Source organism: Xiphophorus hellerii, chromosome 13 (genome assembly GCF_003331165.1).
Source record: "Xiphophorus hellerii strain 12219 chromosome 13, Xiphophorus_hellerii-4.1, whole genome shotgun sequence".
Taxonomy (NCBI): Eukaryota; Metazoa; Chordata; class Actinopteri; order Cyprinodontiformes; family Poeciliidae; genus Xiphophorus; species Xiphophorus hellerii.
The window spans coordinates 27401514-27423594 of record NC_045684.1 but is presented as its reverse complement, the minus strand read 5'-3'; the positions used below and the strand labels follow the sequence as shown (position 1 = coordinate 27423594).

General features: G+C 42.2%; 3 protein-coding genes across 6 annotated transcripts; 2 read left to right on the top strand and 1 right to left on the bottom strand.

Moving 5' to 3' along the window:
- Positions 1-3574: 3574 nt before the first annotated feature.
- ube2e1 (ubiquitin-conjugating enzyme E2E 1) lies at positions 3575-12599 on the top strand. 4 transcript variants are annotated; one of them, XM_032580648.1, is made up of 8 exons: positions 3652-3698; positions 3916-3977; positions 5876-6040; positions 6223-6273; positions 11136-11268; positions 11889-12036; positions 12132-12299; positions 12386-12599. In XM_032580648.1, the coding sequence occupies exons 3-7, from the start codon at positions 5883-5885 to the stop codon at positions 12227-12229; spliced, it is 588 nt and encodes a 195-aa protein (XP_032436539.1). In that variant the 5' UTR covers positions 3652-3698; positions 3916-3977; positions 5876-5882; the 3' UTR covers positions 12230-12299; positions 12386-12599. The 4 variants fall into 4 exon arrangements, with proteins under 4 accessions (XP_032436537.1, XP_032436536.1, XP_032436538.1 ...); XM_032580646.1 differs by lacking the exon at positions 3916-3977 and having other exon boundaries at positions 3575-3698; XM_032580645.1 differs by lacking the exon at positions 3916-3977 and having other exon boundaries at positions 3595-3698; positions 5867-6040.
- A 4-nt stretch (positions 12600-12603) lies between these two features.
- On the bottom strand, positions 12604-17223 carry nkiras1 (NFKB inhibitor interacting Ras-like 1). Its single transcript, XM_032580649.1, has 3 exons — positions 16771-17223; positions 15886-16127; positions 12604-14897 (listed from the first exon to the last, which is right to left on the bottom strand). The coding sequence occupies exons 1-3, from the start codon at positions 16862-16864 to the stop codon at positions 14655-14657; spliced, it is 579 nt and encodes a 192-aa protein (XP_032436540.1). The 5' UTR covers positions 16865-17223; the 3' UTR covers positions 12604-14654.
- Positions 17224-17356: 133 nt separating this feature from the next.
- Positions 17357-21766, top strand: rpl15 (ribosomal protein L15). Its single transcript, XM_032580644.1, has 4 exons — positions 17357-17450; positions 18123-18304; positions 18382-18518; positions 21401-21766. The coding sequence occupies exons 2-4, from the start codon at positions 18133-18135 to the stop codon at positions 21704-21706; spliced, it is 615 nt and encodes a 204-aa protein (XP_032436535.1). The 5' UTR covers positions 17357-17450; positions 18123-18132; the 3' UTR covers positions 21707-21766.
- Positions 21767-22081: the final 315 nt, after the last annotated feature.

Below are 22081 nucleotides of genomic sequence, written 5' to 3'. Positions count from 1 at the left end.
TTTCAATTCAGGCATCTCAGGTTGTTTACGTCCAGACCATGACTAGACCTTCTGCTCTTCTATTCTTTTATTAGACAGCCCTGCTGCTAACAAGCTGCTGTCAGAACTACAGGTCATGAGTTTTGATCAAAATGCAATTCATCTCTTCACCACTTTGGGTTATTATTTATATTGCTCTTGTTAATGAAGGCATTTGTCAGGCTTTGATGGTCTTTTAGTTATTTTATTGAGATTTGATGTGATAACCCTTAAAGAGTTGTTAGTATGAAGCTGTACTTACCAGAGGTGGGGACTCGAGTCACATGACTTGGACTCGAGTCAGACTCGAGTCGTTAAAATCACGACTTGAGACTTGACTTGAAAAAATGCTCAAAGACTCGGACTTGACTTTGACTTTCATGCCATTGACTTGGGACTTGACTCGACTTGAAGCTGTTTACTTGAAAAGACTTGATATTTTTCACTCAAAGTCTTAAAATTTAAAACACATTATTTATAAAGTGGCGTCATTAATTAATTTCACTCATTCCGTATCAATATGCGCAGACCGTCACTATGTTTTTCCTCTCTCCTTATGTATGTGTGTGTACGTAGCTGCAGCACAACCAATCAAATTAACAGGATTTGGACGTTTAAAAAAACGCGGCAAAGCTACAGAGCTCAGGGAACGAAATACGAAATAACCGCTCGAATATGCTTCCGCGAGTAATTTCTTTTGGCTACGTAGGTTATGAACTTTCGACTAAAAAACGAACTGCAACTTGTAAAACATGCAAGAAGAGAATATCGGATGGAGATGCCACGACGTCCAACTTTGTCCGGCATTTGAAGCTTCACAAAGATCGGTAGGTGGCACTTTTCTTTTGCTGTAAGATAGTTGACTTTAGCTAACTTCGTGTTAGCATGTGTACTCCGGGTTAAATTGGTGATGATTTACCATAAATCCGGTCCTTCAAATGCCTCCACAAATAATGTGCACCGTGTTAGCTCAGGAAGCCGGTGGATAGTGAGCGGGGCTCCGGAACAGAAAGCAGATTCTGGACCTGAACACAGGGAACAGAGTCTCTCTGTCCCATCATGATGATGAGCCGGGTCTAGTATCATCTAAGGATGGTTGGTGTATTTGAAGACATCTACGTCGGGAAATTATATTGACAATATATTGTTTTGACAGGTCAGAGAAAAGAGGAAAAAACTGCTGTTATGGTTCTTTGTATTGTGCTGTGGAAATGTCAGCATTTTCGTCTTTTTTTATTGAATATCAAGTTTAACAGAACTGGGCAATAAAGTGGTCCAATTTAAAAATGTTTTTTATACTTTGTGTTCAGCTACACATGTTCTATCATTTGAGATAAATACATATTTTAAAACGAACAAATGGTCTATTATTTGAATTTTTTGTATAATTGCAAATTATAAAAAATAAGTAAAATAAAAACGACTCGAAATGACTTGAAATTAAAGGTTCCTGACTTGAGACTTGACTCGACTTTTGCCTGTCTTTACTTGAGACTTGACTCGGACTTGAGGACAAAGACTTGAGACTTACTTGAGACTTGCAACACAGTGACTTGGTCACACCTCTGGTACTTACACTCAGCTCCTCTGAGTCCATGATCTGCTCTGACTACAGATGAACATTTTCCCTCCATTCCTCTACACTGCAGAGGAATGGCTGTAGAGTCTATCAATCTACAGCCAATCAATCTGATTGGATGGAGAACATCAGTCGACATCCGTTTTCAGGTCTAGCCACACATTCTCAGTTAAAATTAGGTCTGAACTTTTACTGGGCCATCCTAACATAAGAATATTTTTTGCTGATATTGGATTCTTCTGTTATTTAGAATCTCACAGTGAGATGACGTTGCAGTAGAAGGTGTGGGGTTAAAGGTGAAAGCAGCTCCCGCCTGCAGGCTGAGTCTCTGCTCAGATCTCGTTCTCATCACAGAATCTCATCACCGAGTCCTAATGACATCCTGTGATTAGGACTCAGTGCTGCTGGACCGGCACTTCCGGTGAGAGCGGGCAGGCTGCCATCCAGCGGTGGCGTTAAGTTCTCTCTCCAGGGTTGTTAACCAAAACACCGGAAAGAGTACGTACCCCACTCAACAAAATAAAAGCAGACAACTAGCACTCGGTTCTGTTAATAACCACAAACAGGAAATAAACGATTTTAATCGTTTTAGATAAAAAAAACAAAAAAACATTTGCAGGCATTTTCAATACCTCCAAAGTCACAATATTTTTTATTCGATTATGTGTGAATTCTGCAGATAAGTGAAGTGTTTTCTGTTAGAGAAAAAATATTTCTATAGTAGAGAAACTAAATATGTACGTTTTCAGATTTCGTATCTTTATTACCTTACGTCTTTCAGTCCAGAGCCGGACAGAGGCATAAGTAAACTATGGCGATGACCAAAGTTGCAGAACCTGCTGACCTGGGTCTTACCACAACTATGGGCCAAATGGATAGGCTGACAAATTCACCTCTTCTGCACGTTCTAATCAATCTAATTTATTGTTTGAAAGCTTCACTAATGCCAAATATTTTTGCTTATTAATCTTCACATATATGTCAAGTTTCATCCTAATCTTCATCTATAGGCATTAAATTGATGCCTGTCAACCCCCTAGCAGTTCTAACAGCTTCAACTCCTCTGAGAGGTTTCTCCACAAGGTTTAGGAAGTTCTTTATTTTTTTAAAAAAACTAACAACCCATTCAAAAATGTAACAGTGAGGTCAGATAGTGGTGTTGGACAAGACAGCCTTACTTGAAGTCTCATGAAGTTTGGAGGACTGTAGCTAATGTATGTGCAGATCAGTGTGCGCAGTGAGCCTCAGCATCCCTCCTCTGGGCTAGTGGGGTTTCCACACCGTTTGCTGTGGAGCTAAACTGCAAACACTACCAAATAAATAATTTTTAAATAAATTGTGTGCTGAGAAAAAGAACGGAGCAGAAAATGATGAAGATCCAGTGATTCAGAGAGCTGTGTGGTGTTTCTGCTCAGCCTGGAGTGATTTGATACATATCCTGTCTCTTTGACTGAATCTGTCACAGCTCCAATGCTCAGCATTTTGGTTGAACTTTGACCTTGACAAGGGCAGCAACCCATGGAGCTCTGGGCAGCCAGACTTCACACAACACAGAGCTTTTTCACAGCAAAAATCTTCTATTTATCTAAGGCTACAACTGAGCAAATCAGTTTTGAGGATCTATTCAGTGTACAATAATACATAAATAAATCCTGAAGATTATTTTCATAATAGCTGTAATAGAGTAGAAGCATTTAAAACATGTAAAGATAAAATGCACTTGATGTATTTATTTCCAGTTTTATGTAAATTATCAGCAGAGTTAAGTGTTTAATTCTGACTTATTTCTTGAATTGTGGCCCTTTTGGCCTTCCGTACAGAAAACACTGTAGCACACCATGCTTCTGTTACTGTAGGAAAGTAGGCAGAACTTTCAATCTTTTATTTTTTTAGAAAACTCTACCTTTCTGTTGCTGTTCTCTGCGAAGTGCCGCAGATATTCGGTTCTGGACCCTCATTGTGATTCTGAATCAGATCCACAGATGATTGGATCATGGCGTCATGCTTTTATTTGTCAGAAGTTGACCGGAAGTTTCCCGTCTTCTCATTAAAGTATTCTGACAGTGGTGCGTCCAGGCGGCGGAGGCACACACAAAGAAAGGTATCTAAAGCCATATATTAATATTGCTGGTGTTGTGAGATGCTGGACCTTTTGACCATATTCTGGCTGTAAACATGTCCGTGTTCGCGGCGGCGGACGGTTCGGAACCGGTCCATCCTGTGGCTGGCTGCCTGCACTCAGATCAGCTGCAAGTCGACGGCTGTTGCCGTTCAAACGTATTTATTTCCGCACGGTTTGTTTGGTTTGTGTGTCGTAGTGAGGGTCGGAGATGTTAAAGGCTGTCTAATTGGACCGGAACGACTTCCCGAACCACCACAAGTGAGAGTTTAAAGGCGACGTCGCCCTATCGAGCTCTCCTTTCCTCCGCCTCGACCTGCTCCTCTCAGCAGGCAGCGGAGGGCTGATGTGCGGCCGTGTATCCCTCCGTGGTGTCGACCAGAACCACCAGGCCCAAACACCGAACAGCTCCACCGAAAGGTCCCCTTTGTCGCAAACCGTCAAGGCTGAAAATACCAGCGCTGGGCTGCGAGCGTTAGCTGGGGTTCATGTGGAAGGAGAACGTGCGAGAAGGCGTTCAGGACGTGGGAACCGGTGGGTCCAGTTGGCTGTTCCCGTTCGGTCCATTCCTGGCTGTGGAAGCGGCCCAGTCAGGTTCCCAGCTGACCTCCCGCAAAGATAATGTAAACCGCGTGTGCAGGAGAACCAGGCAGGACTGGCTACACTCAAACCAGAGCAGCTGGTCTGCGCAGCGGAACCAGAACTGACTGGGAACTTAAAGCCCCCACAGACCTGATGGTGCATTCAATGACCAAAACCCAACTGAAGCGCGACTTGAAGTGTGAGGTTTCTCACCAACCCAGACCTTGAAGTCCAATATGGCTGCCGAGCTTCTAAATCTACTGATGGCCACAGTGATGATGAGTCTTAACTTCAACTTACTTACTGTCACACACTCCGTATTGTACAACCTGTTGCTATCCACCTTATTCCGATAACCCATAATGCTTTGCATGAATTGTGTACATCACTTCTCGGTGGCTCTCTAAGTCTGAGTGAAAATAAGGATTTAAATGTGGGAATACCAGTGTTTACCATTTAAAAGCTGCAGTATGTAACTTTTAGAAGAAACATGAGTTTGCATATTTGTTAAAACTATCACTATGTTGTGACAATATAATATGAGAGATAATCTGAGAAAAGATTGAGTTCCTCCCTGTGGTCCTACTGCCATCTGCAGAAATACAGTATTCAGTCAGAACAGCCAATCAGAGCTAGGAGTTCTGTCAATCAAGCTCCTGTCACACTGCTAAATGGAAAAATGTGCTAATGGCGGAGAAACAGCTTACCGTTCCAGGTAAACTGTTCATCTGCCATCATTGGTGACCATGCTGTGGGGAACTAGCTGTAGTGTAGCAGAGAGCAAGGAGGATGGTGTGAGCAACATGTACACAAGGGTGATTGACATTGCCAAGACCCTCCTCCTGGCTCTGATTGGTTGATTTTGTATTTCTGCAGTTGTCGGCACAAAGAGAAGGCAGAGGAGCTCAATCTTTTCAGTTTTTCTGTCTTATATTAAACTGTCACAACTTTGTGACAGTTTTAAAAAACACGCAAAAATCATATCATATCATAGTTACAAACTGCAGTTCTAAGGGCCCAACACACAGAGGCGATGCCGCTCCCCCTGCATTCCTTTCCTGTAGAACTTGTGCAGTGCGGCGACAATCATCTGCCCTCCTCCAACCAAGCAACCTGTGAAATTTGTGGGTGTGAAATTTGGAACCCAACTCCCTGCGTTTTTCCAGTTCTCAGATTTTTGGAATGCAACTATAAATTATTCATGGAAAACCTGCCTATCTGTTAATTTTTCATAAAGCAATCTGAAATATTTAAAGAAAAAAAAAGCTTGGGAAGCTAAGCTACCTCTGTGTAATTCTATTGGACACGCTAGCAGCCAGTCTGGTAGCGTTTATTTTTCTTGGCTATGATTGGCCAATACTCTTCGGAATGTGGCTCGTGGCCTCTTCAGTAGTGCTAATACAATTACCACAGTCTGTATTAATACATATCGAGGTATATTTGTTGTGTGAACTATTACAGAAGGGAGCTCTAAGTGTATAAACGAGGCTCCAGTCCGTTTATTCCTTTGACTTGTCGACAGATGGTTTTACATGGAAACATGAAAGCTTTACTCTGTGTTCCTGCTGGCCCCCAAGGCTCGGTATGTCGGATGAAGATTCCCGTGCCAGCACAAGCTCTTCCTCCTCTTCATCTTCCATTCATCATCAGCAGCAGCAGCAGGAAGTAAACCCCTCAAAGAAGCGAGAGAGCAAAGTCAGCATGAGCAAGACCTCCAAGCTTCTGTCTACCAGTGCTAAAAGGTGAACCCTCTCCTTTAGTCCTGCCTTGTCTCATCACAAAACAAGGTAGTGGTTTTCCTCCAGCTTTAGATGATTGGACTTTGTACTCTGGCTCCATTAGTCTTAATTCAGAGTGACTGTTTGATTAAAAGATGTGAAATTTAATATTTTATTGTTTGCTTTTTTTTCATTGTCCTTTGCAGAATTCAAAAGGAACTGGCTGACATTACACTGGATCCTCCTCCGAACTGCAGGTGAGAGATAGTATTTCAGTCTCATCTGTTTGGAGTTGGTAAACATTAACAGGAATCACCTCTACATGTGTAATAAGAAGGTGTTAAATATTAAGGGTGTGAGACAGGAAGCTCTTCCTTCCTATTAGCTTTATACCATCAACTGATTTTGTTACTTTTGCAGATTGTGAGTTGAATTGACCAAATCTACAGTATATGACTGGATCAGAACTGGATCTGTGTGTTGTGACATGGTGCTGTATGAATAATCTGAATTAGGGGTGCACTGATAAACGAATCCCGATTTCCTGATTTTTGGGTGATTAGCAATGGGCCGATGCTAGCATGTGAAACTGATGTTCTCTACCTCCGCAAAGGTCTGAAGACCATGAATCATTAAAGAACCAGCATTCGATCACTAACCGCCTTCAGAGGAACAGCGTGGATCTAGATAGGTTCTGCATGCTTCAGTGTGTGTTCTCTTTGAGGCTGACCCATGGCTTTAACACACACAACCAGCAGAGGGAGAGTAGATGTCAGGTGGTGAGGGCAGTGTCTCATTCTGCAAAGACCAGTTCCTCCCAAACAGCTTTTTACACCTGAAAATAAAAGCAGTAATCAGTCTGTTCTACTCAGGGATCCGCTCCTCTCTACGATCTGTGCATCTCCAGGTCTAGGGCACAGGGATGGGTCATGTTCTGGTCATGCCTTTTATTTCCCGGTCGGATGTAATGACAGGTCTGTCGGTGAATGTCGGCTCTAAATAACCGGTGTGTGAACTTGAGGTTGTCCTGTCTAGACCTGGAAGGTGAGCTAACGGCTTAAAGACCAGCAGTTAGATCTCTGAGAGCCTTCAGGAGCTTTTAGAAGACACTTAGTGGATTTAGGTATCACTGTAACAACTCTGACTCATATTCTGACGTACAGACGGCTGAATGTACACTTAACAACTATAAACCTCCTGCACCAAGAAGCATTGACGGAAACGACACGAAAACCTCTGAAGAAGACTCTGACTTCCTTCATGCAGTGTAAACGAATATAGAGTCAGATTTTAGGATTTCTCTTTTGTTTTTGATAAAAACATAAGGGTCATTTCTGCCGCTAACGCTAGACTCACGTTTGTTTTGGCTGTATTTACCCAGAATACCCTGCGCTGCAGTCCGCTTCCCGCTTTTGGAGCGGTCTCCTGTCCACTTGGTGTTCACCTTTGCATTCAAACCGTACCAGAGTTCACTTCGACCAAACCCAGACCGAGGTTTGTAGATGGACTCACTTTTTTTAGTCCGTGTCAGAGTTCAATTACACATTCACAGCTCCCCAAACCAACTGGACTTTCTAGGCAAACTAACTGGATTACAGTGGACTGAACAGGGCTGGTGTGAACGCACGGCCCTGATCCTACTAGTTTTCCCCTGTTGTTCCAGTGCAGTCTCCCTTTCTTTTACCATTCTCCTAACTGTCCCCCAAACATCCTGGGATCTGTTCAGTCTTAAACTGTGGAAAGCATGAGATAACCCCTAAATCAATAAAGCCAGAACTGGCATATATAACAGTTTGACATCGTCATTGCAAAGTGCAGCAGGCCAGTAGCTGATGAGCAGGGCGGTGTGCTACAGGCTGTGTTGTCGGAGCCCTGAGGTTTCCGAAAAGTTTCTTCTCTGTAGAGGAAGTGGCTGGCCCTGTTACCTCAACAAGCAGCTGAGCTTTGAGCTGCACACACACACACACACGCACGCCTCCACACCATTTAAAAGGTGAAAGTTCCTGTCACTAGGTTGAGGTGTATCTAGTGCTGCAGCAGCGCTGCTAGTGTCTGCTGTGTGTCTGTGTCATGGTGGGGTAATGCGGTTCTGGGGACACCCGCTGCAGCAGAACCTGCGCCACTCGGCCCGGCTGGCTCAGCACGTTGGCAGCTGCTTGTGGAAAGACTGAGTCAGTGAAGCAGCAGCTGCAGCTGGGTCAGACATGAAGGGAACATGTTACAGGTGTGTTGAACTGGTGGCTGTTGAAAACATGAATGTGTGAGTATATTTATAGTTGTTACACTTCCTTACAAATGTAATCATAGACCTGAACATTTTTCACAGCTTATGTATTTTTTTTATTTGGAGTTTGGAGGAAAAGAATAGTGGAAACTTCTTTTTTTTTTTAAAACTGCAAAAGTGACTTCAGTGTGGCTAACAGATTGTGAGCACAGAACCAGTCTGCAGGACCAGGTTCTGTTCGGTACAGCTGGTTGGGTTCACAGCAGGACTGGGCATTTATCGTACCATGTATCACTTATTGCCATAAATTTCGCAATAAGTTGATTTTGATTCAACCTTGTCACAATAAATTACAATTCCAAGTGTTACAGACTAGTTCCACACAATATCATAATAAAACTTTAAGTCCATATCGCCCACTTCCAGTTCAAAGTTCATCTGTTTGACTTTTTATCTGTGTTTTTATTTCTATGCTCTACAGCAGCAGAAAACCCCCTGAACCACATGTTGAGAACCCCAAACAGGTTTCCAGGTGATTCTCCAACAAAAACACATGGAAGCAGATCATAGATCAGAATGTTCAATTACCAACTGGAATAATAATATAACCAGAATCTGCCAGCATGATGGGAAACTCCACCCATCCAACATGGCTGACAAACTGATTTCAGTTGAATGTGTAGTTAGTCAAATAAAAAGCATTAGGTTAGGGCTACAGATAATGATTATTTTAGTAATCAATCTATTGATTATTCTGACAATCAAATATTTGTATAAAATAAATTGCTGCATTCTTAAGATATTTCATTGAACCGCCTAATCTTATACAATATTAGAAATGCATAAGATAATGCAAATAAAAAATAATTCAATTCCTTTTCAAATAAGGACGTATTTCCTAAAATGTAATAACAGCATTTCTTTAGTGAATGATTGACCATTGGTAATGAAGAACACATCTACAGCTAAAATCTCCTAACATCAAGATGGGAAGAGCTCAGCGCTTTCAGCTTGTGTAGAACTGATGTGGAGAAATGTGAATCTGCAGACCGGTTCAGTCTCAAATCTGCCCACCTGGAAGGTGAACTTTGACCTCAGTCCTAGGACTCCTGCTGCCTCTGACAGGGTTTCCTCCAATCCTAAACTTTAGCCCATCCTGACCTTTAACCTGATTAAGGTTCAGGATGTGGATTCACTGCTCTGTGAGGCAGAAGCTCAGAAGTTTAGAAGCTGCAGCTCAGAGGAAGAGCTGTGTCATGAAGGCGAGGCTAGGTCCTCCCAGGCGTTTTGTACAGCTGAATGGTTGCCATGGAGACTTAAAGATTCCTCAAATATGCATGAAAGAATCAAGGCAACACTCCAGGTATGTTTTTGATGAGGGAGTAACATATAAGATGACGTGAAGCTCAAAAAAGATATTTTAAAATATTTGTATGTCAGACGGACTCTCCTTGTTGTGCATCCACAGAATCAGTCATACTGAAAGTAGATGACATACACTGGATTTTCTTTGTTGGTGTCAGGGTAAATGGGGCTGGATGGGAATGTGTTCAGTCTGATTTGAAACCTTTCTTCCCTCCAGCAGCTCTCAGACATTTGGATGGAAACTTTCCTGATCAATGTTTTGAGACGTGAACGCTGCAGACATCCAAGCAGTTCCTGCCTGCAGGCCCAGTAACAAAAGCAGGTTGGAGGTGTGAAGAGGAGCTGGAGCACATGCGGGCAGAAATAGAACGCAACATTAACCTGGTTTATGCTGACGTGGCTGCAAATCTGACCAAAACTATTACAGACTTCATGCTCCTAATGTTACTCTGCTGACCTTCTACTGCAGTCAGCCTTTCCTTCAGGAGACAAATATCCTTCCATCATGCCATCTTCCTCCTAACAAGCTGCAGGTAGGGGCCCACCCAGAGCCCCAGGCTGTTTCTGACCTGTAGCCAGGGGGCGCTGATGACTCTATCTGATCTGGTGCTGAAGAGATGAAGAAGTTAATTGCTGCAGTGTGTTCAGATGTGTCTGCTCAGTGTGAGGCACTTCAGAACCAAATGTCAGCGTGTGTGTGTGGGAACACATGAGTGAATGAAGTTATGCAAAACCTGCTCTAAGCTGTAAACAATGAGCTCCTGTGTGTTCATTCAGGTTCAAAGGTTAAACCCTGGGTAGAGTTGCTTCTCCTTTAAGCATTCAGTTTTTTGTGACTGCTCCTGCAGCAGTCTGTGCACTAAGAGGCGGTCCCTCTGATGGCAGCGATAGTGACAGTGTTTCCTCACAGCGATGTGCTGCTGAACGGAGCAGCTCAGATCAGACGGATGGAAATGATAATACTAAACTCTGATTGGGTCAAAGATTCTCAATATTGGTCAACTTGATTTGGCTGGTTTAATTTGTTAATTTTTGAAACTGTGCAAATATCAGAAAATGTAATCGTCATCTTTTTAAAAGAGTTTAGTTTTTCTTTATCTTAAAATATTAAAATGGGAATATTGAAGATGCAGTTTAAAAATTCCAACAGATTTCCTTTACTGTAGTAAACATATGTCAAAAATTAGAGGATGTTTCTTTTTTTTCAAAGGTTTGTGGCTCTAGAAGCATTTGATTTAGCCTTTAGGGAAGCTTTAATAAATTCTAATGCCAACAGATTATATCAGGTTCCTGCATAGAAGCAGGAATGGCAATCAGTTCAGATATTGATCAATGCTGCAGCATCCGTTCTAGAAACTTCTAATAAACCCAGTTAAAGTACAGAAACATAGCTTCAGTTACATTTCCAGGTTGTTGGACTCTGATGGAAGGTTTGCCCTCTGACCTTGTGTGAACTGAAGCCAATCAGGACCGGTTGTGTGTGTGTGTGTGTGTGTGTGTGTGCGTGTGTGTGTGTGTGTGTCTCGACAGTGCCGGCCCTAAAGGAGACAACATCTATGAGTGGCGGTCCACCATCCTGGGCCCCCCGGGCTCCGTGTATGAGGGAGGAGTGTTCTTCCTGGACATCGCCTTCACACCAGACTACCCCTTCAAGCCCCCCAAGGTAAGGATTCTACACACACACATTCACTAGATCAGAATATTACTGAAAGGTCTGTTTAGTTCACAAAATTCACCAGAACCATTATAAAGATTACAAATTGATTTCTATTAGTTATGAAGATTAGCCCTCGTAGCTGGTGAAAAGATAAAATTTAAAATTAGATTACATCAGACCAATTTTGAAAACTATTAAAACTGGAAACATGGATGGAGGCATGTCATGTTGGCATATTTTGCTGGACGATACATTCTCAAAAAAAAAAATTCTTGAAAATGTTTAACTTTTTAATTTTTTTGGCTGAATTAAATGTATTTTTCTATTTACATTGCCCCTAATATGCCATAGTGGGTAGAAGAATTTCATAGAGCCCATAAGCTGCATTTATTTTAGATGTGTAATGTTCGGGTTTTCCACCAGAGGGCACACTTCATCCTTAGAAAAAAACTTTCAAAATGTGAAATTGTGGCAATTACCTTGTAGGACTTGGTCATGACAGTCCAGTCTGTCGGATCAGACTGGTTCGGACTCTGATCCGGTTCTGAGGTGGAACAGAACCAAACAGGTGGTTTGTTTCTGTGGAGTTTCACGGTTTCTCACGGGGGCGTTGTGTGTGTCATCAGGTGACGTTCCGCACCAGGATCTACCACTGCAACATCAACAGCCAGGGTGTGATCTGCCTGGACATCCTGAAGGACAACTGGAGTCCTGCCCTCACCATCTCCAAGGTCCTGCTGTCCATCTGCTCCCTGCTCACCGACTGCAACCCTGGTGAGAGATCTATAGCACTCAACACTTTCTCTGATGACATTCAGTGGTTCCCCCCATCACTGGTCCACACTGATGTTGTGCTTGTGTTTTGACAGCGGACCCCCTGGTGGGAAGCATCGCCACACAGTACACCACAAACAGACCAGAACACGACAGGATAGCCAAACAGTGGACCAAACGCTACGCCACATGATCAGCAGAGCGGCCGCTGCTGGGACAACTGGGGGGTTGGGCGGGCGGGGGGGGGTTGATTTGTAGCAAAGGTGTGTGTGTGTATATTTGGGGTGGGGGGATTTTTACCTTGCAGCTAAAGTCTTAACTTGTTTATTGTATTTTAAATTGTCTGCAGCCCAACTGTAACCCCATGTTGTAGCCTGAGCTCCAGGATGGCTGCTTCCTGGAGTCGCCATGACTACCAGTCAGATGTTTGGTGTTTGCTTCTCCTCCAGAACATGAAGTTGATTCACTCATGTAGACATGTTTAGGTGTGGATGGATGTTGGTTGTGATTTGTGTTCGGACTGTTCTGTTTCTCCCTGTGAAAGAATTAAACAAAACCAAGAAGTCGGGTGCGATCGTCTCTTTATTGTGATCCGGTACAGAGAGCATCATTAGCCCACTCTGTGCTCTAGCAGCACGTTCAATGCTAACACGCTAACACGGCTCATTCACCCCGACGCCATCCTCACATCAGGGAATGTGGCTCATTAAAGTGACAAATATAAATTAGTTAAAAAATAAATATTTCATCTAAACACTGATTATTTCTACATTGAAGTCTAACAGAAGTAAGCAGCCTGGTCAAAACACATACACACACACACACACACACACACACACACAGAGCAACCATTCATAGAGTAAAGGGAGTAGCAGGAAGGTTATTGCTGCCAGGCTGTGATTGGTGGACATGAACCGGACTGAGAGCTGAGTCCTACCAGAGGAATATCACTTTTGTTATCAATGATGAACTTTCTGCAGCTCATCTACTCAATCTAAATCATTCTTTCTTCCACTGATGAGTCTATTAAACTCCTAGCCTTCCCATGAAACATGTCTCTGAATAACAGGGCTCTTGAAGGGACTGGTTCCCCGTATCAAAAGTTATAAAACCTCTACAATCTGCCCTCAAACTGTCCTTGAAGTCCCAGAACCATTTCTTCTTTATTATTTCCTTTATTTAAGAGAAAAATAGGGCAGAGCAGGACCGCCTCAGCCCACATGTGCCTGCAGGTTGCTGACTAGTTAGCTAACAGCAGCTAACTAAAAAGAAACACATGTTTGTTTGCAAATAGCAGTACCTGTCATAGACAGAGGATTAGAGCCAGGCTAAGAAAAAATAAATACGTTTACAAGAATAAAATTGTAATATTGCAAGAAAAAAGTCGTACATCAGTGAAGTCTAAGTAATGCAAGAATAAAGTACGACAAAAAAGTCATGAGAATAAAGTCAAAGATATGAAAAAAATCTAATACGAGAATAAAGTTGTGATATTCGGAGACTGTTGTAATTTTATGAGAACACAAACACAAAAAATGAATTCAAGAATGCTGAGCATCTTGTGAAGTTATACTTTGGTCTCCATTCTCCAAATGGGACATCCTTCATCTTTTAAACACATCAGCATCCAAATATCATCAGTAGCAGGACTTGTACAAACTGACTATTTTGAAGAAAATCCTCACAGACTAGACGAGTCGCTCGCATGAGGTCTTGATCATTTTATCATAGCTTTCTCTTATTTAAACAACATTTTCTAGTTATTTTACCACTTTCTTCTGGCAATATTCCATCACAAAATGACTTTACTCTTGTAATTGAAAAAAATAACCAATTTTTTTAGTCTGGTACTAATACTCTGTTGTACCCGTCCCTCTTGTGGAGGCAACACTGAGACCTACAACTGGTCAGACAGCCTGACTAACAGCATGTTAGCCTATAGAAACAATACTAACCTGCTGAATGAACACTGACAATTACCAGCTGCTTTTAATTTATCTTACAATCAAAATAATGAAACTCGAGTTAACATCACTATCAGTGCAGTCCAGGTTTAAAAACAGCTACATTTTGCTTTTAAGTCATTTAAGTGTCATCACACCAGCCCAGGCTGAACTGGGATTGGCCTCCAGTTGTGTGTCGCCTGGTTCAGCAATATTCTGATCACAACCTTTAAAACACGCCGCCTTGCAAGCAACCGCTCACACGTCTAAACCAGGGTCAGGCCTCTCAGTCCAGCCATCTCTACAGTTACCAGCTCTACTGATAGCAGCAACTCTGGATCATCCAGCAGGGGGCAGCAGAGTCCCTTTTAGGGATTTGGATGCTCAAAGCTCAAACTGGATCAGTCTCAACCTCAGCCTCACGCCATCAACAGCAGGAGGAAATTAATTAGCTGCAGACATGAATATTAATCAGAAATCTACTCACTAATATCAGTTCACATATTGCACTATGATTTCTATTACAGCAACCTTAGTGGGACAGGAAGCTGCTCCACCTGACCAACCACATGCTGCCATGTTTAAGAATCAAAGAATCAAGCCTGTATGCAAGATGGTTAACACTGCAGAGGAGTGTAAACTGGTTGAGTTGGGGGTCCGGGTGGGCGGGGCCTCTCAGATGTCATTAGAGGCTGTGCCTTTGCTTTTGCGTCCAGGCAGAGGGAAGGCCGACTTGCTCTGAGGCTGCGTCAGCCGGCTGGTCAGCTGGATGAAGGGCTCAATGAGCGAGCCGCGCTCCGTCACGCTCACCTCCCACAGCTTCACCTTCTCCCCCCGCGCCCACTGCTGCGCCGCCTCCTGCTCCACCTGACGGAGCTCGGTCAGGTCGCTTTTGTTCCCCAGGACGATGATGGTCACCTGGCAACACAACACATGTTTAGTAAGCCTACGTGGAGCACTGCTCACAGAAAGCTCAGCAACCTAGCAAGCAGCACATGTAACTCTCAGATCAGGTCTTAGCACATGCGTGATGTTCCTACGGCTTCAAGAGCGCAGGGTAGTAACCTCTGTGGTTCTATGGCAGGCCATTTTACCATTTAGTCAGAGTGAAACCAGAGATAACGCAAATATGCATTTTATCTGGTCAAAATATAATTTGATTAAAGACGTACTATTATGTAAAATCAACTTTTTTAACCTTTACATCATGTTAGAATTTTATTCCCTCATCAAAAACACATCTGGTGTGTTGCCTTGATTCTTTCATATGTTCCCTGTGAAAAACGCCTGGGTGGACCTAGCCCCGCCTTTGAGGCGCAGCTCCTCCTCAGAACGGCAGTTTTCAAATTTCTGCCTCACAAAGCAGCTCTCTTCACCACTCCACTGGATGAAGAGTATCTGTTAGCAACAACAGATACAGTCTTGCCACAGATTCCCTGGTTTAAGTCTGAACTTTAAGTAGGCCATTCTAACAAATAAATACGCTTTAATCTAAATGATTCCATTGTACCTGTTTTTAGCTCCATCCATCTTTCTGTTAATTCTAAGCAGCTTCCCTCTCCCTGCAGAAGAAAAGAATCCCTAAGGCATGATGCTGTCACTACCATTCAGATGGTGTATTCGGGGTAATGTGCAGGGTTATGGCTTTCCTCTTGCTGGCGTACACAACTAAAGAGCAATCGCTTTCTGCAGCTCCTCCAGAGTTATCTCTGCAGGTCATCCTCTCTCTGGTCAGATGATGGATTGATCAAAACTCTAGGAAATGTTCAAAGCTTGGGATGTTGTTGTAGTACCTAACCCTGCTTTAAACTCCTACACACTTTTCTCTCTGACCTGTTGGCTGTGGTTTGACCCCGTATCAGAAGTATTTTTGAGGTGAGGTGTAAGTGCAGCCAACAAGCATCACCTCCTTCTTGTCTCTGGACTTGTCAATTTCCTTCTTCAGGAAGTCAATTTTCTTGAAGGACTCCAGGCTGTCGACACTGTAAACCAGCACAAAGCCGTCGGCCACAGAGTAGTAGTGCTTCGGGAGGTCTTGAGTGTCTTGAAGTCCTTTGGTGTCGTAAAGCCTTAGCTGCTCCTTCACACCTCGATCGGTCTCCACCGAGGCCACGTACACGTCCTCCTGCGTCTCACTGGACTCAGAGCCTGGACACCAACAGGAAGACACAGCCAGTCTTTCAGCAGCAATAACAACACAGCAATGCTGTCACATTATGGCATATTAGGGCCACTGCAGATAAAAAAGTAAATTAAAAAAAACATATATATATATATATATATATACATATAAAATCGCTGAAATTTTATTGGAAAAATACCCCCGTAAATTTACGCCAACAAAAACTCAGAAATGTGAGGTTAATCTCAGAAATTTTCTACAAAAAAATACATGAAAACATCGGACTTAAAGAAAAGTCTAAATGTTCAATTTTTCAAAATAGAAATTTTCATGTTTTATAGAAAATTTCTAAGATTATTCTCTAAATTTCCGTGTTTTTGGCGGAAATGTACCCTTATTTAAAAAAAATCTACAAAGGTCCTAATACGCCGTCATAGTTGCCTACCAGCTGCGTCGCACCTGAATTTCCCCGTTGAGGGATAGTAAAGGATATGTCTATTTTATTCAGTATGAGATTTTTAATCTGTACAAACACAGGCTGTGCTCAGTTAAAATGTCAGTTACTGTATTCTCAAGTAGGTCAGTGAAGTTTAACGCAATATTTCATGTAAATAAAGGAAAAGTCGCTGTAATTAGTGCTTGTTGCCTGGGAGTCAGAACCCTGCTTACCCACAGAGTGGTTTCCATACAGCAGCTGCTCCAGAATGGCTGTTTTCCCAACCGCTGCCTGGCCACACACCACCACTTTACAACCTTTTCCCATTTCGAGCCTGGGTTGAGAGAAGATAAAGCGGGTCCTTACTGACAGTCACGGCTGGTTGGCATGTTCCACTTGTATTCACACGAGAAAAACTTCCTTTTAAAGAAGCAGAAAAGCTCCCATCTAGCAAGTACTCTGTTTCCAGCTAGCAACTTAGCATTAGCGTCTCCTGCTGCGTGATATAAACACACCAATAAAAGTCGAGCTACGAATAAACTTTTTGTTCACGATATCTACACATAAAATAAATTTGTCAAGGTGAACGAACCCGGAAACTGTCTGTAAAAGCACAATAAAAATCCGGTGTATCCATTCTGTAGCTACATTGGCTGTTTGCTCACAGCGCATGCGCGTACTGTGAAGTAGATATTTTAGCCCGTACATCATGAAGACGTAATTTGATTTAATCAAACGAAACAGTAAAAGTAGTTCATAAATAGAAAAGCATAAAAAGAATAATAAAAAAAATATATATACATAAAGTGAATAATTGAAAAACCACATTTCCCATGAACACCGGAAAGGAAACGTACTGCCATAAAGCATGCTGGGTAAAATCTCTCTCTCTTTCCGGCTGGTACGCCATCAAGTAAGCTAGAAATCCTATACTTCTGAAGCAAACACAATCCACAAAAATCATTGTTTATATAGATTCATCTACTGGTCCAACTTAGGGGATAGATTCGGATGTTCGTTATTGTCTTTACATCTCGGCTATTTTGTGATAAATATTGTGAATTCTGTGATTAAAGTCTTTAGTTGGACGTGCATACTGGTAGCCATTAGCATTCTTGTTGCTGAAGCGCTAGGTGCAAGATTTATTTAAATACAGAACATTTTAATTGTACCCTGATTTCGTTGTCTTTTTATGGGTTATAGTTTGTGGCGCAGTGTCCTAAATGTTAACCTCGAGAAAGGTGGTGGCGCTAAGCTAAGCGGCTAACACTGCGGTTTTATTTGTAGCATGTAGTTGAACGTGGATCAGTTATCCATTGATTCCGATTATTGATGTTTGTTAGATACTTCATCATATTTGAAGTACCTAACAAGCACAAAGCCATGTCTGTATGACTTTGTGCGTTAAGGTGTGTGTAAAAAGAATGAACCATGTTGTGAGGAATCTGACATCAGACTGTATGAAGCCATGTGTAGTCCCAGGCTTCAGATTACAGCCAGTCTGATTCGTTTGGAACTCTTTAAGCTGCCATGTCTAACGGTAAAGTCCTGAGTTGACATTGTCTGAAATATTTCTCTCCTTTAGGTAAGTCAACATGGGAGCCTACAGGTATATGCAGGAGCTGTGGCGCAAGAAGCAGTCCGATGTGATGCGCTTCCTGCTCCGCGTTCGCTGCTGGCAGTACCGTCAGCTGTCCAACCTCCATCGGGCCCCCAGACCCACCAGGCCTGACAAGGCTCGCAGGCTGGGCTATAAAGCCAAGCAGGGTGGGTACTTCCCCATGGACTTAATGTTGACCGCTCATCATCGGTGTTAGCTTTAACTATTCTCTGTTTTCATTCAGGCTACGTCATTTACCGCGTCAGAGTGCGCCGTGGTGGCCGCAAACGCCCCGTCCCTAAGGGAGCGACCTACGGCAAGCCGGTGCATCATGGTGTGAACCAGCTCAAATTCGCCCGCAGTTTGCAGTCCACTGCTGAGGTATGAGAACAAGCTGCATTTCACCAACCTGGTCCCAACTATCAGTTCAGCGTCGTGTTACAACGACACATCGACATGAAATAGATGTCTAGTTCTGTAATTTCCATTTGATAAAACAAGTTTTAGAGCTCAGGGTTAACCAGAGGAGGCCCGAGAGAAAAGCAGCTCTTATTCATCACAACTACTCCAGGCTCAACACTTTATAGCTATTTGACCTTTAACCCTGAAAGACCCACACAAAAAATATATTTCAGCAAGCTAGGTGGTTTTGTTGAACAGTAGAGGTGAAAATGTGTTCAGATATTTTTTTACTTTGCTTTTGTAAAGTTTTATGTAAAGGTAATATTGAATATAGTACAAAATTATTTGGGTATTTTGTACAAATATTGCTCAGAAATAATAACTACACACATAAATTTGCCCTGATTTCCTTAACTTTGGACAATTCTTGCATGTGAAATGGATCTTATCTACATATCTTAAGGACTCACTGGGACATGTTTGCACATAAACGGTTAATATTAGTTATCCCACTGGTCCAACTTAGCTACTTTGTCAATATATTTAATAACTTTTGAGACTTGGAAAAAAAATTGAATCGGCAGGTCAGGCTTTCTAATAATTTGTTATCGACCAGAAAACTCCAATCGGTGCATATGTTGAAAAACATTGTAATGATCATCCAAAGATAAACTGGAAATACATTTAGCTCCCTTGTGGTTCAGTGAACATCCTGCTCAGTCCATGTGTTTCAGGGTGTGGTATACTGTGACCTGGCGGTGGGACTTATCTGCAGATTCCCCATCCACATAATTGAAGACTGAACAGTAGGGGGTCCAGTTCTCTAAATAAAAAAAAAAAACAAAACAAGAAAAGTCAACTTTTGTAAATAAATCATCTTTAGTTTGAATTGGAAATATTGTAATATTGCAGCAGTGGTTCTTACAGGGTTAGACCTCATCTGTTGGTTTATTACAAAGCAGTCTATTGTTCAAAGTAAGTATTTATGGTGGGCCATGTACACCACATGACCTAACCATTGAAACAAACTGGAATTTGTTCAATTTATCCAACGAGAACAACAGATGGGAAGTAGAGACATGACTGATCATTTAAACTGTCCTGGAGAAATTAAATCTGCTGTTTTTTAAACAGTTCAGTACATAACAATGAAGGTTATAAAAGATGACTGAAGTAGATGTCTAGCTTTAAAACCTGACTGGACGTCCTGCTCACTTCAGCCTGGAAGATCTCCAGTTGGTTTGTGTAGCTGAAATTTGCAACGGCAACAAAAGATTCACCATAACCATTCGATCTAAATCCACAGGTTAGTTATTGATATACAAATTCCAAGAATAGAGCGGCAGTGTCTCTTTGCATATTTACCGTTGTCGCAGTTTCATTCCATGCACCATGCATGTGGCACTGCCTCTGTTGCTCTACATCGTACATGTATTCACATCTATTTGAAGCTTGTTTAATGTAACAACATTTTAGAAGGTAAAGATGTGGTAAGGGCATTAGACTGTTAAAACTCAATGAACCAATAAGATAAACATTAAGTCACATTTAAATGACTTTAGACTAATAGAATTACTTAAACTGTAAAACCAGATACAGGCCACTTTCTAATTCTACCATAAAACCTTGTTGCTGAAATGGAAACCAGTTTTAGTAGAATGATTTTTTGTGTGTGTGTGTGTGTGGTCACAGGTAGGCAACAGTAATAATCTTATTTATAATGCTCCTTGATGTCAAACTGAGATCTCAAAAGTCACATTCACATGCCAATGATTGTTAGCTACTGTATAGTAGCTACAGCTGCCCTGGCAGGCTGGGAATCAAACCATTGACCCACAGATTGTTCATACAAGATCTTCCTGAATGATTTCACATGTCTGTTTCATAACTGGTTAGGCTGGGTGATATGGACTACAAGTTTCATCACAGTATTTTGTGGTACTGTTGTGATAAGTGACAATAAGAACTACTTGATAGTACTTTGGCACAGTGTCTTCAGATTCAACAACCACACACACACACACTGCTGCTGGAAAACATTCCCTTCTGTAATGTGCTTCGTTAGGACACCAGTCACATGAAGAAGTCTGATTTGTGTCACTAAAACTGTACAGTAACTGTATTTATTTACATTTTCAAAATATTTTGATTTATTGATACTTTACTGAACAATTGGAGAAAACGGTAAGACTGACATTTTTGTTCTTGTTAAATTAGAATTTATCGTGACAGAATTAAATCAGAGTTCTTATAATAAATTAATCACAATAAAAGATAAACGATGTGACTTATCAACCTCTACTCTGAAGGAAACATTTTAGGTTAAGATGAGCAGCATCTCTAAAACTGAGCAAAATATCAGCTTTTGCGGGGTTGTGTTTTTTTGTTGTTTTTTTTTAATCTGATGCAGGTTGACATGTAATGACCTCTAAACACTTATTCCTGATACAGTGACACAAAAAGCAGCACAACCGTCATGATCCTTGTAGAATTTCACTCTGGTGTAAATATTTCCTCCCTTCTGGAAGAAACAGAGTTTGATTCTGTGACATGTTGGAACCAAAACGCTTTGGGTTTTCTAAGCTTCTCAGTTTGTGTTGACAGTATTAAATGATTGTCAGGTTAACCGTTACTGACTTGAGTCCGTCCAGCTCAGAACTGCCCTCGGTAGGATGTTCTCTGGAATCTCTAAAGCATCATTTCATCCTTTTAATATAAAGTTAATCTGCAGCAGGTTAGTGTCATTTATCAGCCGCAAAGCAGGAACATGTCAGGGTCTGGGCTTTATCTATGCTCTTTCTGCATCTGAGTTTCCTGTGTTGATAACTGGTTCCTGGACGGGTGTGTGGTTGTCCCCTCAGGAGCGCGCTGGTCGTCACTGTGGAGCGCTGCGAGTTCTCAACTCCTACTGGGTGGGCGAGGACTCCACCTACAAGTTCTTCGAGGTGATTCTGATCGACCCCTTCCACAAGGCCGTCAGACGCAACCCGGACACCCAGTGGATCACAAAGGCCGTGCACAAGCACAGGGAGATGCGCGGCCTGACCTCTGCAGGAAAGAAGAGCCGCGGCCTGGGCAAGGGCCACAAGTTCCATCTGACCATCGGAGGCTCCCGCCGCGCCGCCTGGAAGAGGCGCAACACCCTGCAGCTGCACCGCTACCGCTAGGCCATGTCACACACGTCTGTACATTAACCCGAATAAAAACTGTCCTTTTTATGGTCACTATGGTCACTACTGTCGTCTTTGACTTCTTAACTCTGAAACATTCAGCCTGGTCGGTGGGTGGGAGGAATAACAGGATGGAATAAAACAAAAAGATAATTTGTAAAAACAGCTGAGGTCTAAGCGGGCATTATTAGTAAAATGAATGGAACTAATTTTAATCTAATAAAACATTATTTGTAACTTTTGTGGCATCCTAAAATATGCCAAGACTATAAAGTTTTTATGGGGTGCAACTGCAGGTAGGTAGTTCTTACACTGGATAATGACCACAAATTATCATTTTACATGTATAACTATAACTTGTGTGCAAAAATT

What these genes read in the sequence shown, in the direction of transcription:
- ube2e1 (XM_032580646.1), top strand. Translation starts at nt 5,883, where the DNA reads ATGTCGGATGAAGATTCCCGTGCCAGCACAAGCTCTTCCTCCTCTTCA. An exon ending in CTGTCTACCAGTGCTAAAAG is followed by an intron (nt 6,041 to 6,222) that starts GTGAACCCTCTC and finishes TGTCCTTTGCAG; the next exon opens with AATTCAAAAGGAACTGGCTG. An exon ending in GCTCACCGACTGCAACCCTG is followed by an intron (nt 12,037 to 12,131) that starts GTGAGAGATCTA and finishes GTGTTTTGACAG; the next exon opens with CGGACCCCCTGGTGGGAAGC.
- nkiras1 (XM_032580649.1), bottom strand. Translation starts at nt 16,864, where the DNA reads ATGGGAAAAGGTTGTAAAGTGGTGGTGTGTGGCCAGGCAGCGGTTGGG. An exon ending in GTATGGAAACCACTCTGTGG is followed by an intron (nt 16,128 to 16,770) that starts GTAAGCAGGGTT and finishes GTTGGTGTCCAG; the next exon opens with GCTCTGAGTCCAGTGAGACG. An exon ending in AGTCCAGAGACAAGAAGGAG is followed by an intron (nt 14,898 to 15,885) that starts GTGATGCTTGTT and finishes TTGTGTTGCCAG; the next exon opens with GTGACCATCATCGTCCTGGG.
- rpl15 (XM_032580644.1), top strand. Translation starts at nt 18,133, where the DNA reads ATGGGAGCCTACAGGTATATGCAGGAGCTGTGGCGCAAGAAGCAGTCC. An exon ending in GGGCTATAAAGCCAAGCAGG is followed by an intron (nt 18,305 to 18,381) that starts GTGGGTACTTCC and finishes GTTTTCATTCAG; the next exon opens with GCTACGTCATTTACCGCGTC. An exon ending in GTTTGCAGTCCACTGCTGAG is followed by an intron (nt 18,519 to 21,400) that starts GTATGAGAACAA and finishes TTGTCCCCTCAG; the next exon opens with GAGCGCGCTGGTCGTCACTG.